The sequence below is a fragment of the Dermacentor andersoni genome, chromosome 10 (assembly GCF_023375885.2).
Source record: "Dermacentor andersoni chromosome 10, qqDerAnde1_hic_scaffold, whole genome shotgun sequence".
NCBI lineage: Eukaryota > Metazoa > Arthropoda > Arachnida > Ixodida > Ixodidae > Dermacentor > Dermacentor andersoni.
The window spans coordinates 17,596,114-17,618,949 of NC_092823.1; the positions used below are offsets into that span (position 1 = coordinate 17,596,114).

General features: G+C 44.8%; 2 protein-coding genes across 3 annotated transcripts in view; one reads left to right on the plus strand and one right to left on the minus strand.

Moving 5' to 3' along the window:
* Positions 1–612, minus strand: part of LOC126519177 (26S proteasome non-ATPase regulatory subunit 13-like) — a 146,657-nt gene extending 146,045 nt beyond the window's left edge. Inside the window, exon 1 of one of the 2 annotated variants that reach the window (XM_050168792.3) lies at positions 418–612. In XM_050168792.3, the coding sequence (XP_050024749.1) occupies positions 418–518 (101 nt within the window). In that variant the 5' untranslated portion in view covers positions 519–612. The remainder of the gene's footprint in view (positions 1–417) is intronic. The other variant, XM_055065158.2, reaches the window with a different exon arrangement.
* A 9,723-nt stretch (positions 613–10,335) lies between these two features.
* The window catches only part of cni (protein cornichon), a 45,736-nt gene continuing 33,235 nt past the window's right edge, over positions 10,336–22,836 (plus strand). The window contains exons 1-3 of the mRNA XM_050168745.3: positions 10,336–10,528; positions 10,730–10,798; positions 18,087–18,199. Coding sequence (XP_050024702.1) covers positions 10,448–10,528; positions 10,730–10,798; positions 18,087–18,199 — 263 coding nt within the window. The 5' untranslated portion in view covers positions 10,336–10,447. The remainder of the gene's footprint in view (positions 10,529–10,729; positions 10,799–18,086; positions 18,200–22,836) is intronic.

The following is a 22,836-nucleotide window of genomic DNA, read 5'->3' on the forward strand; positions in this document are numbered from 1 at the left end:
TTGGTCACATTGTAGGCGACGTGCCGGCAACAATCCATACAGCCTACTCTACAGCCTGCCGGGAACTTATACAGCTCCTTTTTGAAATGCCATGTCATGTCAAACATGGGAAAACAGGGGAAAGTCAGGAGACTGAAATTTAAGACGATGAGCAAAACAAGAACAAGGTGAAAGCAGGAGCAAACGTTTCGACAAGGGGACTTGTCCATTGTCGGCCTTGAATACAGGTCCACTTGTCGAAACGTTGGCTCCTGCTTTCACCATGTTCTCGTTTTGCTCACCATATTCAAACATATTACATGTCTGGAGACTGGAAGTGCAGGCGTATCGAAATACGAGATCACCCTGCAGGACGGAGGAGCGCGATCGGCGCTCTCGTGCACATCTTGTCCCAACGCGCTCAAAGCCGGCACGTACCGCTTGTTGTACAACTCCTCGAACTCGGCCCATTGCTGCGACAGCTCGGGCGGACTCTGCTCCTGCTGCTGCTTCAGGTAGGCGCCCACGTCTTTGGCCATAACGGCGATGCACACACTTGACAACGCACGCGCTCCGACCAAACGCGGCAGCCTACAGCAGAGCGTTTTTACCTGTCACGCTAGAATAAAGAAACAACTTAGAGAAGAGAAACTGTACCTTTCGCAGTGGTTCGAAAATAAGCGGCGGCAGCGCATGAAACTTACTTAGGTGCACGCCAGATGACGCTGCTCAATCCGAAAGCAGAAGTACACTTTTTTTTTTTAGAACAAAATCCAATATGGCCGCTTTTCCCCGGTCGCGGTACACTCTTAGGCAAAGTTGCACCGTTTGGCTTGCCCAAAGTTCCGGGCTCGTTCCGCAGCGAAAGTTCCGGGCTCGCAGCGTTAAAGAAAGGAAACGCATCAAGGCAGATAACAATTGTCGTTGTGTGGCAGAAGGGGCAAGCGAAAGGGTGTAACTTTGCCTAAGAGTGTATGCATAGAGTTTCTCACTATATGTAATGTAGTGAGAAACTCTATGGTGGTATGCATTCATGGAGGAAGGAAACTGAAGAGAGGCCCTACCCAAAAGATGCCTGCCACGTGCGCCGAAAACCTGCAAACCTGCTGCCCTTACCTTTTCCTCCTTTTGACTCGAGGCGGTAGCTAGCGATCGTTGCGGTGGTCGCTTGCAACACATGCGCGCATGCGCACATCACCGCATGGCAGCGCGGCCGGCATAGAGTTAGTAGAACAATTGCGGCCGGCGCAACTACAGTGTACTAGTACACTGTAGCGCAACAGGCATCTTGCGCTGGAGCTTGAGGTATAGACCTCAGACTCTGCCCAGGCGGCGCTGCGGAAAAACTAAAGGGATTTTTTTCCGCAGCGCCGCCTGGGCAGAGTCTGAGCGCAAGATGCCCGTTGCGCTACAGTGTACTAGTACACTGTAGTTGCGCCGGCCGCAATTGTTCTACTAACTCTATGCCGGCCGCGCTGCCATGCGGTGATGTGCGCATGCGCGCATGTGTTGCAAGCGACCACCGCAACGATCGCTAGCTACCGCCTCGAGTCAAAAGGAGGAAAAGGTAAGGGCAGCAGGTTTGCAGGTTTTCGGCGCACGTGGCAGGCATCTTTTGGGTAGGGCCTCTCCTCAGTTTCCTTCCTCCATGAATTCATACCACCATAGAGTTTCTCATAGAGGGACCTTAGGAAAAACCCGTCACCAGCGCCCCCATCGGAGCCTTGGCGCGAACTGAGTAGTGCAAGGAGAGCTGTCCGCAAGCGAAGGTGCATAGGCCACGATGGACCTATCTTTTTCGTTTGTGTTGAGGCACGGTTTCCTAAAAATCAAGGACCTGGAAAGCTTCTTCTGCCCATCCACGCTTCGGAAAGGAAGCTTAGCAGGGCGAAGTACGTGTACAATATAAAATAAAGTCTGAAGTGTTATTTCGGCGTGCTGCAACTCGCAAGTACAGAGAGCATCAAGTTTGTCTATAGGCATATCAGCATAAAAATCTAAGCATTTCAAGTTGTTTCATATTGAATATGTCCTGAACACAAGACTTATTAAGTATCTCCTATATTTGTATGTATTTTATCGTAATGTTTCGACCTCTCAAATCCTGGCAGTCCAGAGGGCTCGCGAGAGGGCCGTCAGGTTTCACCTGATGGTCCCCGAGTGGGCCTAGCCAGGTGACGTGGAGCTTGCTTACGTCTATAGTGGACCGAATAAAGTTGTTTCTCTCTCTCTCTCTCGCAATTATTTACAGATTAAATCCTTTCATAGCCTTTTCCATGGCAGCAAACAAAAAAACGTTTTCCAAGGCAGCAAATAGCGTGCGATTATAACGAAAGTAAGCTTCCTACAGTGCCTACGCGCTGCATCTTTCTTTCTCGCAGTAGCTACAACATCGCTCAGTACCTTAATTTGAACTTTTTGCAGACGCTTCGAGCAACAAGCGCGCACAAATAAATGTCAATAAATGCGACATTTTTTTTTCTTTACACATGTGCGTTATTTCGCATTTACTCATCCAGTGCACCTACAGCAACTTTATTGCCCACATTTGAAAAACGCAGTCGAGCAGGCTCAGCACAAATGCGAAGCGTGTTTGTTGTATCGGCGCAGGACATACAAAATACCGAAAGTAGAAATGAGCTCGCGATGCTCTAGAACAAGATTTTGAATTCATAAACGAACCAAAATGTTTGGTTAAGCTTACCTGCCAGATCTCTCCGTTCCACTTGTTGAGTCAAGCGGGGACGAACGTCTGTTAAAAGGCGGAGATATCGATGGCACATAAGCAACATGGTTGGATCGCAACGTTGGTTTTTCTGTTACCAACGAAGTGGCGGCTGCAGATCCTTGCGTTTTCGCTTAGTTACCACTGTCCTCCGTCAGGGCTACGCAACACAATTACAGAAGAACAAAATTTTCGCACTTTCTCATGCGAGCCGCTGTGTTGTGGGGAATGCAAGTAATCCGATTACCCAACAGGTTGAACGGGGCCCTTATCGAGCGCTCTCACCTTTCCCCTTCATACGATCGCGATGGAAATCGGTAAAACTGAACGTTGTTATTCCGTCCTTCACGTTCATGGCAATTTACAACTTAACAGTAGCGTCGATTGCGGCGTTTCATAGTAGCGCGCGGAGCTATCGCGGTTGCCGTCGTTTCCGCCATCAGTCTGACGAATGAGCCAGCAAGCGCTTTATGGCAGTTCGGAGGCGCGTCCTACTAGCGTAGAAGTTCATATAGCTCTCTGTCTGGGTGTTAAATGCGCAAAACACTCGCAATATGGACCAAAATCTCGTTAAATCGTTGTTGCGCAGTCGCTAGCTGCATAGGCAACTTAGCAAGGGAGTCGGGCTTCGCACTACTCAATTACTGCCCCTTCGCACCGGCAGGTGGCGCTACGCGTCTTGCAAAACTCCAGAGTCTGACATCCATAGTAGCGGCGCCTGGTGGCGGCGCGGGAAACGACATCTGGGTCGTACCAGCTTGGGTCGCATTGAGCCCTGGCTGTGGCGAAGCACGTTTCTAGGCCGAGTTTTGCGTCGATTTGCACTTTTTTCTGCCCTGTTGCGAGTGCGAAAAGGCTAGTCACTTCTCACAGACCACGTCGACCACGCTGCGAGCTGGTCGCAGCCTATAGTTAAACGAAAACGGACTCTCCGTGTGCCGTGGGACGTAATGCTGGAAGCAGAAGGAATCGGCAACGCCGATCCGGAGGGACCTAGCTCAGCATTGAAAAAGCGTAACCGTCGATACTGCTGCGTCGTGGGCTGCCACGAACAAGAAGGCCTGAATCCCAACGTCCGATTCTATCGTTTCCCTTCAAGGCCTCACGAAGCGGAGCGTCGGGCGCGCTGGGTAAGCGATACTTCGCGCCATACTGACTGCTTCACCTGTCTTGAAGCTTGCTTGATTATAGATCTGCGTTCTAAAATTCGGTCTTTTGCACCTACAGTCCCGACGGCAGACCGACATAGCAGCAGGCATGGCTGGTGATTCACGATTCGAAACCCGGCCACAGCGACAATTAACAATTCGACCGGATGGATGGATGGATGTTATGAGCGTCCCCTTTGAAACGGGGCGGTAGGTTGCGCCACCAAGCTCTTGCTACTATGCTGCCTAATATCCTACCTAGGTTAACCAATGAAAAAAGAAAGAAAAAAAAACACTATGAACTACCGCGTCCAAACTTTCTGATCCCCTATTGCGAATTGTGCTTTTGTACATCTCCGTCTTTTGTCGTTTCCCTACTTTTCTTCCACCAATCCTCCAATCGCCTCTTACTAATGTCTATTGCGGACCTGTTTGCTTTACCACTGCTCCCGCTGAACCCAAGGGCTTCAAGGAGGCCAGTGGTGCCTAAATCGACCGCTGGGTAGACGTCTTCACATTCTAATAAAATATGCTCCGTCGTTTCCCTAGCTTTACCGCAGCAGGCACATGCTTCGTGTTCTAAGGCATCCCGATCTCGCTTCGAAAAGTAATGAGCTTCCCTTTGAGTTATCATAAATGGTTTCTTTCCTGATTTCGTTTTTTCCTCTTGAGTAGTTACTCATGGCAGGTTTCTTTTCCATTGCCGCCACCCATGAGATTAATTCAGCCTCTCTGACTTTCCGCTTGACCTTCCTTGTTGCCGTGTTGCCCACCCTACAGGCCGCATACTTGCTGGTAAGCTTCCTAGTTCTTTACCTCCACTGTGAATCAATGTTTTTCCTGTACAGATACCTGAACACTCTCCCGGCCCATTTACTTTCTTCCATATTCCTCAGCCGTTCTTCATACTCAATTTTACTGCGAGCTTCCCTCACTTCAAAACTAGTCCAGCCCATATCCCCCTGCACAGCTTCATTTGTAGTCTTCCCGTGAGCGCCCAATGCGAGGCGACCCACTGACCTTTGGTTCCCGTCGAGTCCTGATTGTACCCCTGATTTAAAGCAAACAACCGCATTTCCAAAAGTAAGTCCTGGAACCATTACCCCTTTCCACATACCTCGGAGGACCTCGTACCTATTGTATCCCCATAGCGCTCTGTGCTTCATTATGGCTGCATTTCTCTTCCTCTTGACTGTTATGGTTTTTTCCTGTGTTTCCATATATCCATTGCCTTCGTTTATCCATATACCAAGGTATTTATATTCTGTTACCCGAGGTATTTCTTGGCCCTGTATCTCCACTGTCTGTTCACTGTTTTCATTGAATACCATAACACCTGATTTTCTAACACTAAATTTCAAACCTAAATTGTTGCCTTCCTGTCCACAGATATTAGCCAGACGTTGCAAATCGCTTTGCTTGTTAGCGAGCAACACAATGTCGTCCGCATAAAATAAACCTGGGAGTTGCTGCTCTATTACTGCACCTGCCTCTTTGTATGAGAGATTAAACCCGATATTACTTCCTTCCAGCGCCCTCTCCATCCTCACCATGTACATCATAAACAGCAGCGGGGATAAAGGGCACCCTTGCCTCAGTCCCTTGTTGATATGAACTTTCTCCGCGCTCCTCATCCCTTCCCATTCAATGCAAACGGTATTTTCTAGGTAAATCTCTCTCAAAAGCTGTATACAATCGTTACCTAAGCCTTCCCCTTCCAGAATATCCCACAAAATGTTGCGGTCTACGTTGTCGTAGGCTCCTGTAATGTCTAAAAAGGCCACATACAACGGTCTGCTTTCTGCTTTTGATATTTCAATACACTGAGTAAGAACAAACACGTTATCGTCCAAACTCCTACCTATTCTGAAGCCATTCTGAAGCTCTCCCAAAATGCCATTATTCTCTGTCCATGCTTGAAGCTTTAATTTGATTGCCTGCATTGCTAGCCTGTATATTACCGATGTAATGGTCAATGATCTATACGAGTGAATTCTGTCTTTCTCCCCCTTACCTTTATAAATTAAATTCATTCTACTTTGTCGCCAACTGTCTGGTATCCGTCTATCTTTTTAAGTTTTTTCCACTGCTTTCACCAGAGCTTCCTTACTTTTTGGTCCTAGTTCATTTATCAGCTTAACGGGAACCTCGTCTAGCCCTGTGGCTGTGCGCTTGGGAATTTTCTCTTCCGCTTTCTTCCAGTTTAAATTTGTCAGAACCAGCTCCTTTTCCTGGGTCTCTTTCATGCTCTTTTTTTCCTCAAATACAACCTCGTCATTGCTTTGGAAAGATTCGGCTGTTATTTTTCGGATGTAATTTATTGCCGCTTCTCCTTCCAGTCTGCTTTCATCTTCGTCTAGGATATGTTGTTGTATTGTTGTTGACTTCCTGCCTAATAATTTTATGTGGTTCCAAAATATTCTAAGTGCGGCCTTCTTTTTCTCACGTATTTCTGACAACCAACGTTCACTTTCACCTTTTAATTTTGCTTGCACCAGTATTTGAACCATAGACTTTTTCTCCCGGTATATTTTCCATTTACTAGTTACTTCATCCTGTGACAACTGCGCCTTCTTTGCCTGTCTGTGCTCTCGAGATGCTTTCTGTCGTTCGGCGATCGCTTCTCGTATCTCCTTGTTCCACCAGCTTTTTGGTTTCTTTTTTCCTTTCCAACGAACATGTTGTTTCTCTTTCCGTATTTCTGTCGTTATTACGCTTAGAAGCTCACCATATTCCCACTCTTTACTTGGCCATTTGCCAAGTTCTTCCTCAACTCTAGTGATTGTATTTGCTTTTGTTCAGCGTTCAAATTTGGACTGGCCATTTTGCTCTCCTTGCTCTCTTTCCCAACTACATATCCCATTTTCAATATGATGCGTTTATGGTCACTCCCTATGCTGTTAAACCCTTCCTCATCGATGACCATTTCTCTCAACTTATCATGAATTCCTTCTGTCATCAGACAGTAATCAATGGTTGATTGCCGGTTTCCCACTGCCCACGTGACCTGTCCTTCACCGACCGGTGCGAAGTGGTGAAGTGCCCAGGTGTGTGCAAATGACCACAAATGGCCGGGCTGATTCGGTGATAATTCACTACCCCACTACGAGCAGCACAGGTTAGAGAGTTAAATGTGCTCATACTTGACCTCAAGCCAGCATGTTGAGGCAGCGCAGAAAGATAGTATTGATTACAGCAGATCGATTTTCGAGAGTTATCATTAAAAGCTACATCAAGCGAGCAGCGCACGAGCTCGCGCTGCAGCGCGATTCGCACGTACGTGCGAGCTCATATGCATTGCATCAGTTATTACCAGTTACTAAAAGGGACAGATGGCCGCTATTACAACGCAGGCATAACTACTTGTTTAGCGGCATGCAGTCAACAAAGATTGCAGGAGACCCGCCGTTTCGCGGCATGTCGAAAGACCGCTGCCGTCGCGGCGCGTACCGTCGTGTGCTCGAGCAGTTCCGTACACATGATGTCTGCTTATCGATCGCTGCTGTGGATTCATTTATAGCAAGCATTTCCTCGCGTTTGTGCGCCTGAATCTAGCAGCGTGCAAACCTTACCTGAAATTCCACTTCGTACGTCGCGACTCGCTTCACTTGCGATTGACACCGCGCTAAAACTTCGCCGCTTAATTCTTGAACGGCATACACGTATTCGGCACTGCATAATTTCTTGCCTTTACGCAGCGTGCCACCCCTGAAAAAATCTTCGGCGCCCGATATTCGCTGCAGGCCGTGATACAACACAACCGAAAGTGGCGGGTCCATATTGTAAACGTGCTTTCCGAAGCAGACGACCGAGCTTGGTACGACCCACTTTAGGGCAGAGGGCGCTTTTTCGCATCTTTTTCGCAGCGCCCCCTGGGCAATGCAAGCCCCCTTGAAGACGCGCTTGGCAAGCACCGTTCCGTCTGTCGCAATGATTCATTTTCTACTAAAACAGCACGTGAAAAGCTGTTTCGATTTTATTATTACGCAAAAACATATTTTGTTTAACTATGAGAACTTGTTATTGCGTGTTGCTAAAGTTGGAGGACAGGCGACAAGGTTCGCGCTCGCTTTGAAACAGTTTGTCGTCTGTTCTTGCTTTTCTTCGATTGGTCATGCATTGTAGGTGAGTAAAAATGTAATATGCGTGAATGGAAACGTTTCATTAAGATTTTACTTTGAGAACGCGTTATATGTGTAGCCATATCCACATTGTAGACGAAGCCTCGTGCAACACGAGCCTCGCAGACACATAAACTATATATAGCCACCGTAACCATAGAGTTTCTAACTATAACACCTAGAGGGTAATCTGGCGCCACCGTCTATGGGAGTTTCTTAAGAGGAAGCTTTAGCTCGGGCCCAACTCCGACGCGGCCTATTCAAATACATGTAAAAACGCAAAAACGTTTTTCTGAGATAACCCCTGGACCGATTTTAATGAAATTTGTTGCATTTGAGAGAGAAAGTTAAATTCTAGTGACTGTTGAAAGCGGAATTTTGATTTAGGGCTTTCATTTTGTTAAAAGGATTTTCAAAAATTCAGACGTTTGAAAAAAATATAAGCACGAAGTTTACAAGCTAATAGCTCTGCATCAAGAACAGATATCGCGATTCTGTAAACGGCATCCATTAGACCATTCAAAGCGGACAAATTTGATGTGTCAGTTTGCATCTTACGTAAATTTGTTACGTTGTTTACGAAGGTTCTGCAAAAGTTGTAATTACACATTACTCCATTTTTTGAGGTTCATGTGTAACATATCAGTTTTGTCCGCTTTAGATGTGCTATCAGGTACAATTCACAGAATTGTGATATCATTTTTTCTTGCTGAGTTACGGAGTTGTAAACTTGATAGTTTCGTTTTCTGAAAATTTGCGATTTTCACTAAATTTTTATAAAAATTTGACGACCTAAATCGAAAATTCGAGACCAACAGTCACTAGATTTTAAGCTTTTCTTTTAAATGCAGCAAACCCCGTCAAATTTGGTGCACTGGTTGCCGAGAAAAACGAATTCTCCTTTTACATGTATTTAGATAGGAGCACCCGAGCTAAAGCTTCCTCTTAAGAAACTCCCATAGACGGTGGCGCCAGATTGCCCTCTAGGTGTTATAGTGAGAAACTCTATGGTTGCAAGCATAGAGCTTCTCACTACATTACCTAGAGCGAAATCTGGCGCTGCTGCGCTGTGGTATGCATGGGAATGCCGGTATATTGTGGATTCGGATTGGCATCGTTCTCGTAGAGACAGGACACCTTGAAGACACGCTTGGCAAGTACCGTTCCGTCTGTCACAATGATTCATTTTCTACTAGAACAGCACGTAAAAAGCTGTTTTAGCTTTATTATTACTCGAAAACATGTTTCATTTAACTATGAGAACTTGTTATTGTGTGTACGACTACATGTTACGTAAAAAGAATCAGCGGGCCGCTAAAGTTGGAGGACAGACGACAAGGTTCGCGCTCGCTTTGAAACGGTTGGTCGTCTGTTCTTGCTTTTCTTCGCTTGGTCATGAATCGTGGGTGAGTAAAGATGTAATATGCCTGAATGGAAACATTTTATGAAGATTTTTCTTTGAGAACGCGTTATTTGCGTAGCCATATCCACGTTTTAGACGAAGCCGCTTAAAACACCAGTCAACACGAGCCTCGCAGACACATATACCGTCATTCCCACCGTTTGGTCATTCCCATGACGGCACGGTGCCCCCTTAAGAAACTCCCATAGACGGTGGCGCCAGATTACCCTCTAGGTGTTATAGTGAGAAACTCTATGGTTGCAAGCATAGAGTTTGTCACTACATTATTGCAAGCATAGAGTTTCTCACTACATTACCTAGAGGGAAATCTGGCGCAGCTGCGCTGTGGTTTGCATGGGAATGCCGGTATATTGTGGATTCGGATTGGTATCGTTCTCGTAGAGACAGGACACCTTGAAGACGCGCTTGGCAAGTACCGTTCCGTCTGTCACAATGATTCATTTTCTACTAGAACAGCACGTGAAAAGCTGTTTTAGTTTTATTATTAGGCGAAAACATGTTTTGTTTAACTATGAGAACTTGTTATTGTGTGTACGACTACATGTTACGTAAAAAGTATCAGCGGGCCGCTAAAGTTGGAGGACAGACGACAAGGTTCGCGCTCGCTTTGAAACAGTTGGTCGTCTGTTCTTGCTTTTCTTCGCTTGGTCATGCACCGCAGGTGAGTAAAGCTGTAATATGCGTGAATGGAAACATTTTATGAAGATTTTACTTTGAGAACGCGTTATTTGCGTAGCCATATCCACGTTTTAGACGAAGCCTCTTACAACACCAGCCAACACGAGCCTCGCAGACACATATACCGTCATTCCCATGACGGCACGGTGCCCCCTTAAGAAACTCCCATAGACGGTGGCGCCAGATTACCCTCTAGGTGTTATAGTGAGAAACTCTATGATTGCAAGAGTCAGTTTCCGTATATAGATATATGAAATGACCACCGCTTCATGCGTCGAACTGGATATATGTCTAGGCATTCTTGCCCTCTAGTTAAATTGGTGGCTCAATGGAGGCGCGGCGCTCGTATCGCTAACGGCGCTGGACAGCGAAAATGGCGTTCAGCTTCGTTGCGCTGTGCTACATCGTAGCTCTAATTCTCACGGCATTCCTCATATTTATGGCCGTATTTCACGTACGTAACACGACCATGCTCTCGGCTCCTTCGCGTGCCGCCTGCCTTATGGCCCCGTCTCCTGGGGATACGGCGGCGCCCTGCTGGTCCCGGCCCGAGGCTATTAAGCCGTTGTGCTGTGACATTGCGTGATTTTGAGATATCCTCGTTGTTTTGCGTAGTTGTGCACGAAGGCTTTCCTAATTTTGACATCTCTTCTAGGTCATTGCTTTCGACGAACTGAAGAACAACTACAAGAATCCCATCGAGCAGTGCGACAGCCTCAACCCAGTGAGTGTGGAGTTCGAATTACCGCAGTATCGGTGCTTGTGTAGACCTAGCTTTCAGTGCCGAACAGTCGCGCTGATTTCGCTAGTGCAACGAGCCTCGTGCTCCCCAACTCGTTTCCGTGTCGCTCTTTGAGTGGCGAAAGTGGACGGGCGTGTTCGCGAGCGTGGGGTGGGTCCAGTCGCCGCAAGCGAAGCTCCGATAACAGCATAGCCTCGCCGGTCCTACAGCTTTCAAGTCGAGTGTTGTTCGCGATCTCAAAACGAGACTTGTATAACAACAATATTGCAACGAGAGGTTTAAAGTTGGTGACGACAGCCGGATGGTCGCTTAGTAAGTACGGGGATAAAATTGTCAATTCCCACCAGTGCAAAAAGGTGCTAAGAAGCATCAAAGCATTCCGAGATAATGCATGTTATCGAGCGAGCGAATGACACAGCAGTCGACTCTCCGGGCGACAGGGTTTATGCCGCCCTTATATAGGCGTGGATGCTGTGCTGCCATCTAGCGGTACTGCCGTACACTACATGCTCCCTTCGGTGAAACCAAACAAAACAGAGGAACTCTTACTCTGAAAGAAAATGTTCACAGGTGGAGCTTTCTCGGCCTGCAGATCTTTTTGCCGAACCTTGAGATGCGTGGCGCAAAAGTAGAACCGCAGGATACCTCTTCTGTGGAGGTGCTTTCCTGAGGCGATGCGGTTCTCTGGTTTTGGACTGCTCGAGCACCTCCAGTCGTTGTGGACACGGCGGTCTGTGCCCCCGCGGGAGTTCCAGGTCACTTGGCAGTGCATTCCGCAGGATGTCCTGCGATTGGAACCAGGTGCGTCCGGTTGTGCTGGAGTACACCTGTCGGAGTCTCCATCATGTAGGAGCGGGGTTGTTGAGCTGGCACCGTGACGGTCATGGGGGATGTCCCATACCCAGACCTGCTTGTCAGCCTGAAGACGCCGCAGTGTGCGAGCCGCTTGTCTTCAGTTGAAGTTGGATGCTTGGTGGCTCCGGTTGTCCTGGCCACGCCGAGTGAATGGGCAGGCTGGCTCCAACTGGTGCGATGTCTTCTGTACCCTGGTGTGTAGGCACCTGCCCATGAGCAGCTGAGGAGGGCTCACTCCGTTTACCTCAGGGTTGTCCCAGTATGCCAGAAGCACCAGGTAGGGATCATATGCCTTCCGTAGTAGGTCCTTGACCGTCCTCGCCATCCGTTCCACCTCCCCATTCGACTGTGGAAAGTGGGGGCTGCTTGTAAAGTGGCGGAAGCCATAGGACTTGGCAAAGGCAGAGAACTCCCTTGCAGCGGACTGGGGACCGTTATCGCTGCATACCAATCTCGGTATCCCGTGACACGCGAAGACACTCTTGATGGCGTTGATGACATTGGGTGCTATCGTCAAAGCGCAGGCTGATGACTTCTGGAAAGCTGTTGCACTATGTGAGCAATTTGGTTTAGACCGTCTTGGCAAACAGATAGAAAAAAGCAAAATTAATGCCTTGAAGGTCTCCTTTTCAGTAAAAACGCATAAGCAGGGTATGCCGTTTAGGACAATAGTCATGGATAAAGGGTCGTGGCAGAAGGAACTAAGCCAGTTCTTGTTGTACTTATTCTACTCTGTTCCTCACAAGGCCCTGTTTGCTGCAGTCCAAGAGTATATTGAAGAAAAAACGAACCCATTTCCTTTCAGAACAATGCGGGAATTTCCATCGACGATTTTTTAACCCTTTTAGTTTTACTTGCAATCAACTTTTATAACGTTTGACTAGCAGTGTTTTCTGCAGAAAGCAGGCATATGTATAGGATCCTGTGTGGCGCCAGTATTGTGTAATATTTTTCTCACAAATATATCAAGTTCTACATCACATTTTACCGGCTAGGCACATTTTTAAAGTTTTTAGGTATGTGGATGATTTTTTTATATTTTTTTAGTAAGGACGGAAGTTTGAACTTCGAAGAGAATGTGCATGATATTTTATCCATATTCCGACAACATGGAAATGGCTTGCAATTCACCATTGAAGTGCCTGAGGGTAACTACCTACAGTTTCTAGATGTAAATATTGAGTTCTGTGCAGATCATATTTGTTGGGCATATGTACCTCGTGCAAAAAAAGGGCTTCTGCCATACGACTCCACCCATTCGAAGTTATTAAAAGGGGGATTGCTTCACTTTGCCTGATATCCGCCCTTGAAAAATCGTGCCCTCACAGGATGCGGTTTAGCTTCCAGAACCAATTGGCCAGGCTGTCTTCAGCTGGATTCCCTGATTTGATTGTGATGGCAGTCGCTGAAAGCCTGCTACAAAAGATGAAGATTGCGGCTGTGAGAGCTGGGGAAGATCCCCGTCGAGATGAGGTGGTGAGGCCTGTGGTGGTGCCCTATGTACACAAGATGGCCCACAACTTAAGGTTGCTAGCAGACATGGGGTGCCGCTTGTGTTTTCAGCCCCCAAAAAGCTAGGAAGCCTTTGTTCTCGTATCGAAAGGATCATCAGCCTGGTTACGCTCGCTGCAGGGCAAAGGCCGCTCCCATACCTCTCCAACTACCCCGGTCATGTACTAATTGTGGCCATGTTGTCCCTGCAAACTTCTTAATCTCATCCGCCCACCTAACTTTCTGCCGCCCCCTGCTACGCTTCCCTTCCCTTGGAATCCAGTCCGTAACCCTCAATGACGATCGGTTATCTTCCCTTCTCATTACATGTCCCGCCCATGTCCATTTGTTTTTCTTGATTTCAACTAAGATGTCATTAACTCGCATTTGTTCCCTCACCCAATCTGCTCTTTTCTTATCCCTTAACGTTACACCTATCATTCGTCCTTCCATAGCTCGTTGTGTCGTCCTCAATATAAGTAGAACCCTCAATTTAAGTAGAACCCTTTTCGTAAGCCTCCAAGTTTCTGCCCCGTACGTGAGTACTAGTAAGACACAGCTGTTACACAGCTCGAAGGAATATGTGAATATAAAAATGGATGCGGCACCAAGCATGGGCGACCATTTATAAAGTGCGCCGAAGGTGTCGTGTACGAAATCTCCCTCTCATGCGGCCGCTCTTACATAGGGCAAACTGGGCGCTGCATTAATGACCGAATTAGGGAACATGAAAGAAATGTAGAGCAAAATAAAGAAGGACCAAACATTCCCAAGCACATTAAGTCCTGCCCGTCACGCTCTTGTGAGGCATGTTTTGCAGGGGCGCGGATTCTAGCAAAGAGTACAGATAAATAAGCTCGGGAACTAATTGAAGCTTTCTTTATCGGAAAGAAAGGAAGTATGTGCGTCAGCGATCCATCAATATCTTTATATATGGCTGAAAAGAAATATTTAACCAGTTCGCTTCTATATCAATCTTGATCTGATTGTGTTCCTTGCGTCTAAGACGGGTATATAAGTGTGGTGTGCCTCCAAATAAAGCAGTTGTAAGTGGCGCTCTGTCCCGTCTCCTTCCTTGTGTCTTGTGTGTGTTCACGCCTAGTACTCAAGATGAATTGTGACCAACTCGCCCAACAAGACGTGCTTTTAAAGACATAACCTATTGTTGAGAAATACTTTAAAGAACCATCAGGATTTGCCCAGGGATAAACACTAGGGCACGGTTCAGCTTTGCTAGTTAACCATCTGTAGAGAGTGCTTGGGCTGACAGTTTTTTTTTAATTGTGAAGACTGACCTTATCTGACCTAAATATTCATGCCACAATTCCAAAATATTTTTGCCAAAGTTCATGCCATGTTTCCAAAAAAATATGAGGCTATAAAAACACTCACTCATAATTAGCGACTTCAGGGGATAAATTTTGCACTGTATCATGATGTCCTAATAATGTTAATGACACCACGTTGGGTCTTTCAAGACCAATTTTAGTATGAAATTAAAATATAAATGTTTTCTAAACATAGTACTTGCTAAATGCCATCCTTTCATGTGCAAGAAATGTTATAGTAGAGGTTCCACAACTTCAAGAATGTGTCACTACTCCTTTAAGCAGCTTGTGGTATTGAGCGCAGTGCATAATATTCGTGCTGCGTCTGGACAGCCGCCTTTGTTCAAAGGCCACAGCTGGCAAAAGGTGTTTATCTTGCTTTAATTTAGGAAGCTAAGTATTTATTGAAATTTTTAGCCACTGCAGTGTAGTTTAGTGGCTATGTTGTTGCACTGCTGAGCTTGAGATCACAGTTTCACTGCTGGCCACAGCAGCTGCTTTCCAGTGGAGGTAAACTGCAAATATTCTCGTGTACTTAAACTCCGTTTCAGACATCAATCAAGTGCAATGCTGTGGAAGCTACGTAAGTAGTTCGGTGACGAAACTGTATCACTCCACATGGTCCATCCATGCTTCGCTGCACCCCAATGGCGTTTGCTTGCGCAAGTGTGCACGTGAGGCTGCAGCGACGGGCTGTCAATAAAAAAAACTGAAAAGAAATGTTACGAAAAACAAATTGATTTAAACCAACACATTAGATAGCAATATACCACAGTTCGTTTGCTTCTAAGCATTACAACATTTTCTTCATTCAGTACTGAGTCTCGTATATAAACGACAGGTTTGCACAATTACTATCAAGAACACCAAACAATTTCCAAGTGCAGATACAGCCACCGCAAGAAGTCTCTCTAGCCTCCACAGTGTTGCACCTGGTGTCTGAAATGGAGTATAGGTGCACACACAAAAAATTCCAGGTGGTCAAAATGAATCGAAAGTCGTGCATCCAAATTATATTGTGCTTTTGGCATGTAAAACCCCAAAATGTAATTTAAGAATTTGTTGAATTTGTGCGATCCCCCTTCTGAGGTTGATTTTCACATTGTAGTGAGGAGCGTTTTATCCCTAAGTGTTCAATGCGCCACGCTTTACTGTAGAAGAAAAATATGTTTTCTGCAGATGTACTCATTTAGGTGTACGATAAAATTAAATATGGCGATATCAACAGATGGTGTCAGACATTTTTTTACAACACATGTGCACAAATATCTGCATAGCAGTGCGTTGCCTGCAAATTACAGAGATCACGAGAGCAATTGCAATTGTTTGCTTTGCTTGGACTACTTTTGTGCTAGGTAATAGAACGGCTTTGCACCTGCCTCGTGTGGTAGAGCAGTCCATAAAAAGTTGCCGAAATGGCTTACTGGTCACCTGTCCCTTCGGCCACCATTGCATGTTTTATTTATTTATTTACATCATACTGCAGGCCTTGTGGGCAATGCAGGAGGGGCAAGGTACACTTATAAATGTGCAATAGGAAAGGCTGGAACACTAATATAACATTGCAAGAAAAAATGAAACTGTATTATCATTGTTAAACTTGAGAGCATTCAAATAGCAAATCTTCTGAATGTAGTACAAATGTCCAAGAATAATGAGCTTAAAATTTCGGATTCAATACCAAAAACCTTTTTTTTTTTCATTTTCTAAACGAAATGGAATACCTGTATATGTTGTGTGGAGCTCATTTGATAACAAAAAAGAAAAGAGGCTTGTTTATGTCATAATGCATGTAATGCCATTCAGAACTGCACACCTGGTGAACTGTGGAGCTTGTAAATGAGAAAACACCTGAAAGGTGATGACCGTATCACATGCACCATTGCAATGACCGTGATAGGACAGCATGTCACTAGGAGTACTTTGAGGGCTGTGTTTGTTGAAGGAAGAAAGATGTAATACTTTTAAAAAGATGCAGATGTGGTGAGGTTGGTCTAAATAAATTGATATGCCTAAATCAGAAAACAGGTTCATAAGCAGCCTAAAGGTAAAGTGTACTTATTTATTGACTGGAGATATTGAGAAGTAGTTAGTTGCACCTACGACTGCAGCAATTCTACTGTTGCTCTGTACAGCAATCACTGCTCCCCTTCAGCAGGATAATCTGGAACAGCCACCACATGCGTTTAGGTGGCTTTTCATCTGTAGACTTCGATAAGTGTTATTATCTATTATATTTGAACAGAAATGAATGTGTAACAACTTCATTAGTTGTTTCTCTAATCAAATACCAACTGATTAGCAAAGACATCTTTGTATTCAATATTGCAAATATTTGCACACCTTTAGTTAGAATATAAGATATGGTGCTGTAACTGGCACAGGTAATCACACAGTTTGAAACTTGACAAACTGCAAAATTTGTTATGCTATAAAAGATGTGAAACAAGGTGAAGAAACAACGGAACAGGGAAAAGTGTCTCTCTCCTGTTCTGTCGTTTCTTTATATTGTTTCGCATCCTTTTACACCATAAATATGAACCAGCTAGCTCAGCAACAAGTAGTCATTTGTAGCAAACTTACAAGTGTGGCTTTTACTTATGTAAAAATGACCACACAGTCTATGCACACAATTATGTACAACATAAAGGAATCGTCACATGACATTTTCAACTTTTCATTTCTGTACATTGAAAAAATAACGGGAAGCCTCAAAGCACCCTAAATGGCTTACTATAGCAGCTTTCCTAGGACCATAAGGCTTAGAAGAACTTTGTGTGGGCCGAGCTGGTATGGTATGGTAAAACTTTAATGAAGTCCTGCAGATCGCGCGCGAGTCTTCACGAAGTGGGCCGCTCCCACATGGGAATTGGAAGGCCAAGCCTCTTGGCCGCATCGTGAGCCTGCTGGACAGCCCAGAGTTGGTCAGCCAGAGAAGGGCTGCAGAGAACGTCTTCCCATCTGGCCGAGCTGTTATCATACCTGACAAATATTTTTAAAGTGCAAACAAGATACACGGCACAAAAAGAGGCTCATACACGGGACAGGCACAACTGGTCCTAGGAAGTGCCTGTCCGGTGTATTACTTTCCCTTTGTGCCGTGGCTCTTGTTCGCGCTTTAAAAAATATTTTTCTTGGGACTAGTTTGGTTTTTTTTTCCATGACGTCACTACGCAGGAGGGGTCACGTGGGAGCAAGACATCGCAACAATGTGGTGCTCGCTCTGGCTTGCTCAATGGTCTGCTATGCTGCTTCTCATTTTGCAGCCAGATGACCGAGTGAGTGGCAAACGTTGCGATGGCCGGTTCCCACGTGACCCTGCATCATGAAAATGACACTGGTCCTAGGAAGGCCATTGTATCAAGTCACTTAGGGTTCTCTGAGGCTTGTCATATTTTGGGGGGGGGGGGGGGGGGGTTTAAAGGTCCAGGGCTTTTATGTAAAGTACATAAAATGAAAAGTAAAAGAATGCCATGTCAGTGCTCATTGAGGAATGGTGATACTTTGACAGAGCTATGCTTATAGTTATGCACTGCGTTCGATAATGCAAGCCAACCACGGCTGCTCAGCATTGTGTCCTGTGTTTTCTTTTGCAGCTGGTGCTTCCCGAGTACCTGGTGCACATTCTCTACAATGTGCTCTTCCTCTTTGCGGGCGAGCTCTTCACTGTGCTGCTTAACCTGCCACTCATCGGGTACCACATCAACAGGTGTGACGCTTTCTTTTGTGCAGAGCATTCCTTGCTTCATCCCAGGCACTTTGTGGTAGGAGGGTAGGTTCTTGTCCTGCATTGTTTCAGGCCTCCTGAGCAAAAAAAATCTATCTGTTGGTGGGATCAAGCCTTGGCCTCCTAGCATGACAGCCCAATGCTGTAACCATTGGGCTACACTCGCACACACAATTCTGTTTAGCCAGTGCCAATTCGCTCTATAGACTGGAATATGTGTCACATTGCAAGGCATTAGGCGGCAAACGCAGGACTGAAATGTATTAATAACAGCTAACCTTGCCACTGTCTTTAACATGTATTACATCACGTTTCATTTATTTCACTTTAAAGGCCCAAAGGCATTACATAAAGGGTGCGTACGAGGTATAATATACAATTCAACAAAAACTCGGAGAAGAAAAAGAAACGCAGTACAGAAACTAGACAATCCAAGAGCAATGGCAATGTTACAAAGCGGGACATAAAAGAGCATTCTAAAACGGCGTAGGACAAGTATATTCATTCGTTCGTTCATTCATTTATACTGTGAGCCCTCATTGGGCTATTACAGCAGTGGAGAATAAAAACAACAAAAAGAAAGATTGAATGCGACCGAGTTGCAAGCTTTGACTCACGAAGCTTGTCTTAGAATGGAAAAGTATGAACTACAACATACAAGGGAAAGTAATAAAGAAACCATTCACAATTTGGCATCGCATCGTCATAGACACAATAAGAGTCACACATGTAAAAGTAAATGCATACATATTGGGTAATTCACTATGTGTTATTACAAAAAATTGTGCTTTTAAGACTTTTCAAAAAGGTAGTCAAGGGCATCGAGGTTACAAGAGAGTTGGGTAACAAATTCCAGTCTCTTATCACCCTAAGAAAGAAACTGAACTTGAAGCAATCATTGCGGGCGAGTGGAGGAGGAATGTACGTACTATGATGATGCCTCGTTGACGCGTTCATAGGAAGCTCAAAATAATCATCTAGTTAAATATCTACTTGATTGTTAATAACTTCGAAGAGGAATTTTAATCTGTCGTATTTAGTTCTGAGCTCAAGTGGTGCTAGATCAGCTAATTGACATATCTCTGTTGGAGAATGAATGCGACAATATTTATTAAATATAAACCTGGCAGCTAGCCTCTGTATTCGGTCAAGTTTAGAACAGTTAGTTATGATGTGTGGGTCCCAAACAATTTTAGCATATTCAATAATTGGTCTAACTAGAGTTTTGTAAGCAAGACATTTAATTTCAGGGGTTGCCCGATAGAGGTTCCACCTCAACGACCACAGGGCTCTAAGCGATTTGATGCACACATTTTCTGTATGTGTATTCCAGCATAAATCTGATGTAAAAGTTAAACCCAAGCATATGTGCTTTTCAATGTTCTCGAGTTTGTTGTCAGCAATGTAGTATGGGTAACTAAGGGTATGCTTTTTGCGTGAAATAGACATAAAGACTGATTTTTGCGGGTTTATGGCCATTTGCCAATCGTCGCACCATTTTCTATTTTTTTGTAGATTTGAGTTAAGTTCTTCTTGGTCTTGTCTCAATTGAATTTTGTTATAAATGACGCAGTCGTCAGCAAACAAGCGCAACGGTACAGTGATGTCATTAGGCATATCATTAATAAATACGAGAAATAAGAGTGGTCCTAGTACCATGCCTGAGGTACACCAGACTCTACAAGTGAGGGTACAGACTGGCAGTTTCCAATTTGAACATACTGTTCTCTGCAATGAAGGTAAGATGTGAACCATTTCGTGATTGTGGGATTTTTAAATATGGCGTCTATCTTGTGTAATAACTTAGGATGAGAAACTTTATCAAACGCCTTTGCAAAGTCTAGGTACACTATGTCGGTTTGGTCACGTGAATTAATAGCAGCGTTTACATGAATACGACAGAAGCGTATCGTATCAACTTTCAAGCGTATCGCATCTCATGTAAACAAGGCAATTCGCTAGGAAGGCGTATCGCATCCAATATGCCAAACAAGGGTAGTTTGAGATGGAGAATGCGCATTTCAGTGGCGCATGTAAATAGAAGCGTATCGCATCAGGAATTATGGGAAAGCATTCGCTGCGGGATTACAACCGGCCAGCCAACCAGCGACGCGGTCATATGGCAGCGGAAGCATGTTCACCGGAAGTAGGGGGCTAATTTTGAAATGTGACATCAGATGGCGCTAGCTTGCCAGCCAGTGAGATTCACATACATGTAAACGGAGGTGCATCAGCGGAATGCGATACGGCAAGATAATACGATACGCTTCTACCGTATTCATGTAAACGCGGCTATTGGTTTGGGAGAGGTCATGTACAATTTCTATAAGTTGAGTTGTCGTGGAGAGTTTTCTTCTGAACCCATGTTGACAGCTGTATAATACCCTATGGTAATCCAGATATTTAATTAAATGTTTTGATACAATATGCTCCAGTAATTTTGAACACGCGCTGGTAAGGGAAATTGGCCGGTAGTTGTTGACGTCTGCTGTTGCGCCGCCTTTGTGTATGGGTATGATTTTGGCACGCTTCCAAGGACTGGGGAAACAGCCGGTAGTAATAGATGAGTGAAATATAATGGCAAGATCTTTTGAAACCCACTCTGCATTCCTGTATAAAAAATTGTTGGGTATTTCATCTGGTCCAGGCGATTTCTTTATATTAATGTTGAGGAGCAAGTTAAGAATTCCTTCTTCGCTAAATACTATATCCTCTATTGGGACTCTATCGGAGGTATCCACAAAGTGTGGAACCATACCGTTATCTCGCGGAAGAATAGACGAGAAAAAAACCACTAAAGCTGTCAACCTGTTTATCGTTATTTTGGCTTGCACCCACGTGTGGTCGCTTATCCTTAAGATTAGCGTAGCACCAAAATTTTCTGGGGTCTTCTGCAAGAAATTTTTAGTGTGATGCTATAAAACCTGTCCTTGCTCTCCCGAACAAGTTGTTTTAACTGGTTACTTAGTTCTCGAATGCGTTCCTTATATTGTGAGGTGGGGTTTTGCGAATGGGCTTTTCGTTTCCATTTCAATTTCCTTTTAATATAAATAATTTCCCTCATCATCCAAGGAGTTTTCTTCCTGACAATTTTGCGGCGTTTGGGGACAAAACGTTCGATGCACTGTCGTACAATGTTTGAAAAAGTGTTCCACAGCAGGTCTGTACTGGCTCCGGAACAATAACGCATTTAAAACTGGTCGAGGGACTGTTCTAAGAAGTCAAGTGCACCGACGTCATCAGCAGCTTGAGAATCTAGAATGAACTTCTTTGAATGAGTACTAGGCATGTCTGCAGTAATGTTTAAAGATAACAAAACCATATTATGGTCCGATAGACCCTCTGCAACTTCACAGCAAACAAGAGAAGACATCAAGCCTGGCGATACAAAAACCAAATCAAGAATCGAGGACGTCGTTCCGCATATCGTGCGTAATCCCTTACAACCTGGGTTAGCTTGTAACAAAACGCAAGCTCTAGTAGTTGTTCACAACTGGCGACTTCTACCGGTCCAGGGGATTGGGACAGCCAATCAATCCCTGGTAAGTTAAAGTCACCTAGAGTCAGAATACTATCACCTTGGTGCAGATTTGAATCCATAAAGTTCCTAAGTTGAAACAACGCATCTATGGGGCAACCGGGGGGACGGTACACACCACCTATGAAAACTGTACGACTGCCTGAGTTAGTTTTAATCCATACTGCTTCAATATCACTCTCAACCGGCAGAATCGTGAATGAAATGTTGCTTTTAATCATAATGGCGACGCCACCACCCCTTCTCCCTCGATCTTTTCTTATTACTATGTACCTGGAAGGTGTTATTTCTGCATCACATATGTCCGTCTGTAACCATGTTTCTGTTATGACCAGGATGTCTGGGTCATGTCCCAAAACAGCACATTCCAAAGCATCAGCCTTGTTCACCAGGCTTCTGGCATTTAAATTTATGATTTTAAAAGCAGAGGGTTCTGGGTGATGAGTTCATGTCGTAGTTTTATCGGCAGAGGCGTGGCCACTTGCTCTGCTCGTTTGTTATGTCATTCCAAGTGTACATAGTTTTATCATCTCCGAGCTTGTCAAAAAATAACTCAACCTTGGCACCCTTAATTCTTTCTTCTTCCGATGATTTCCAAAGCTTCTTGCGGATTTCAACAACTCGCCTGGAAAAGTCTTCATTAATGCTAAATTTTGTACCTTTGAGTTTCCTGCAATTGCTCAAAATTCTAACTTTATCCCTGAAGTCCGTAACTCTAAGAATAATTGGACGACTTTGACCAGGGATTTTCTTTCCTAACCTATGTATTCGTTTGATTGGGTTTAGTTTCTGTTTTAGTATACCTCCAAAGATTTCCTCGTTCACCTTTTTCATCAAAATTTCATCTGTTTCGGATTCTTCCTCCTCTACTCCTCTTATGATAAGATTATTTCGCCTAGAGCGGTCATCCAAGTCCTCAGTTTATCTTCTCAAGGCAGCCACATGCACATCTAGTGTCTCAACACAACTTTCCACTTTGGCAAGCCTGTTCTCAATTTGGTTCATGCTCTGCAACTTCTTTTTGATATCAACAAGTTTGCTTTGAATTTGCGGTATGTTTAATTCCGATGATACCTGTTTT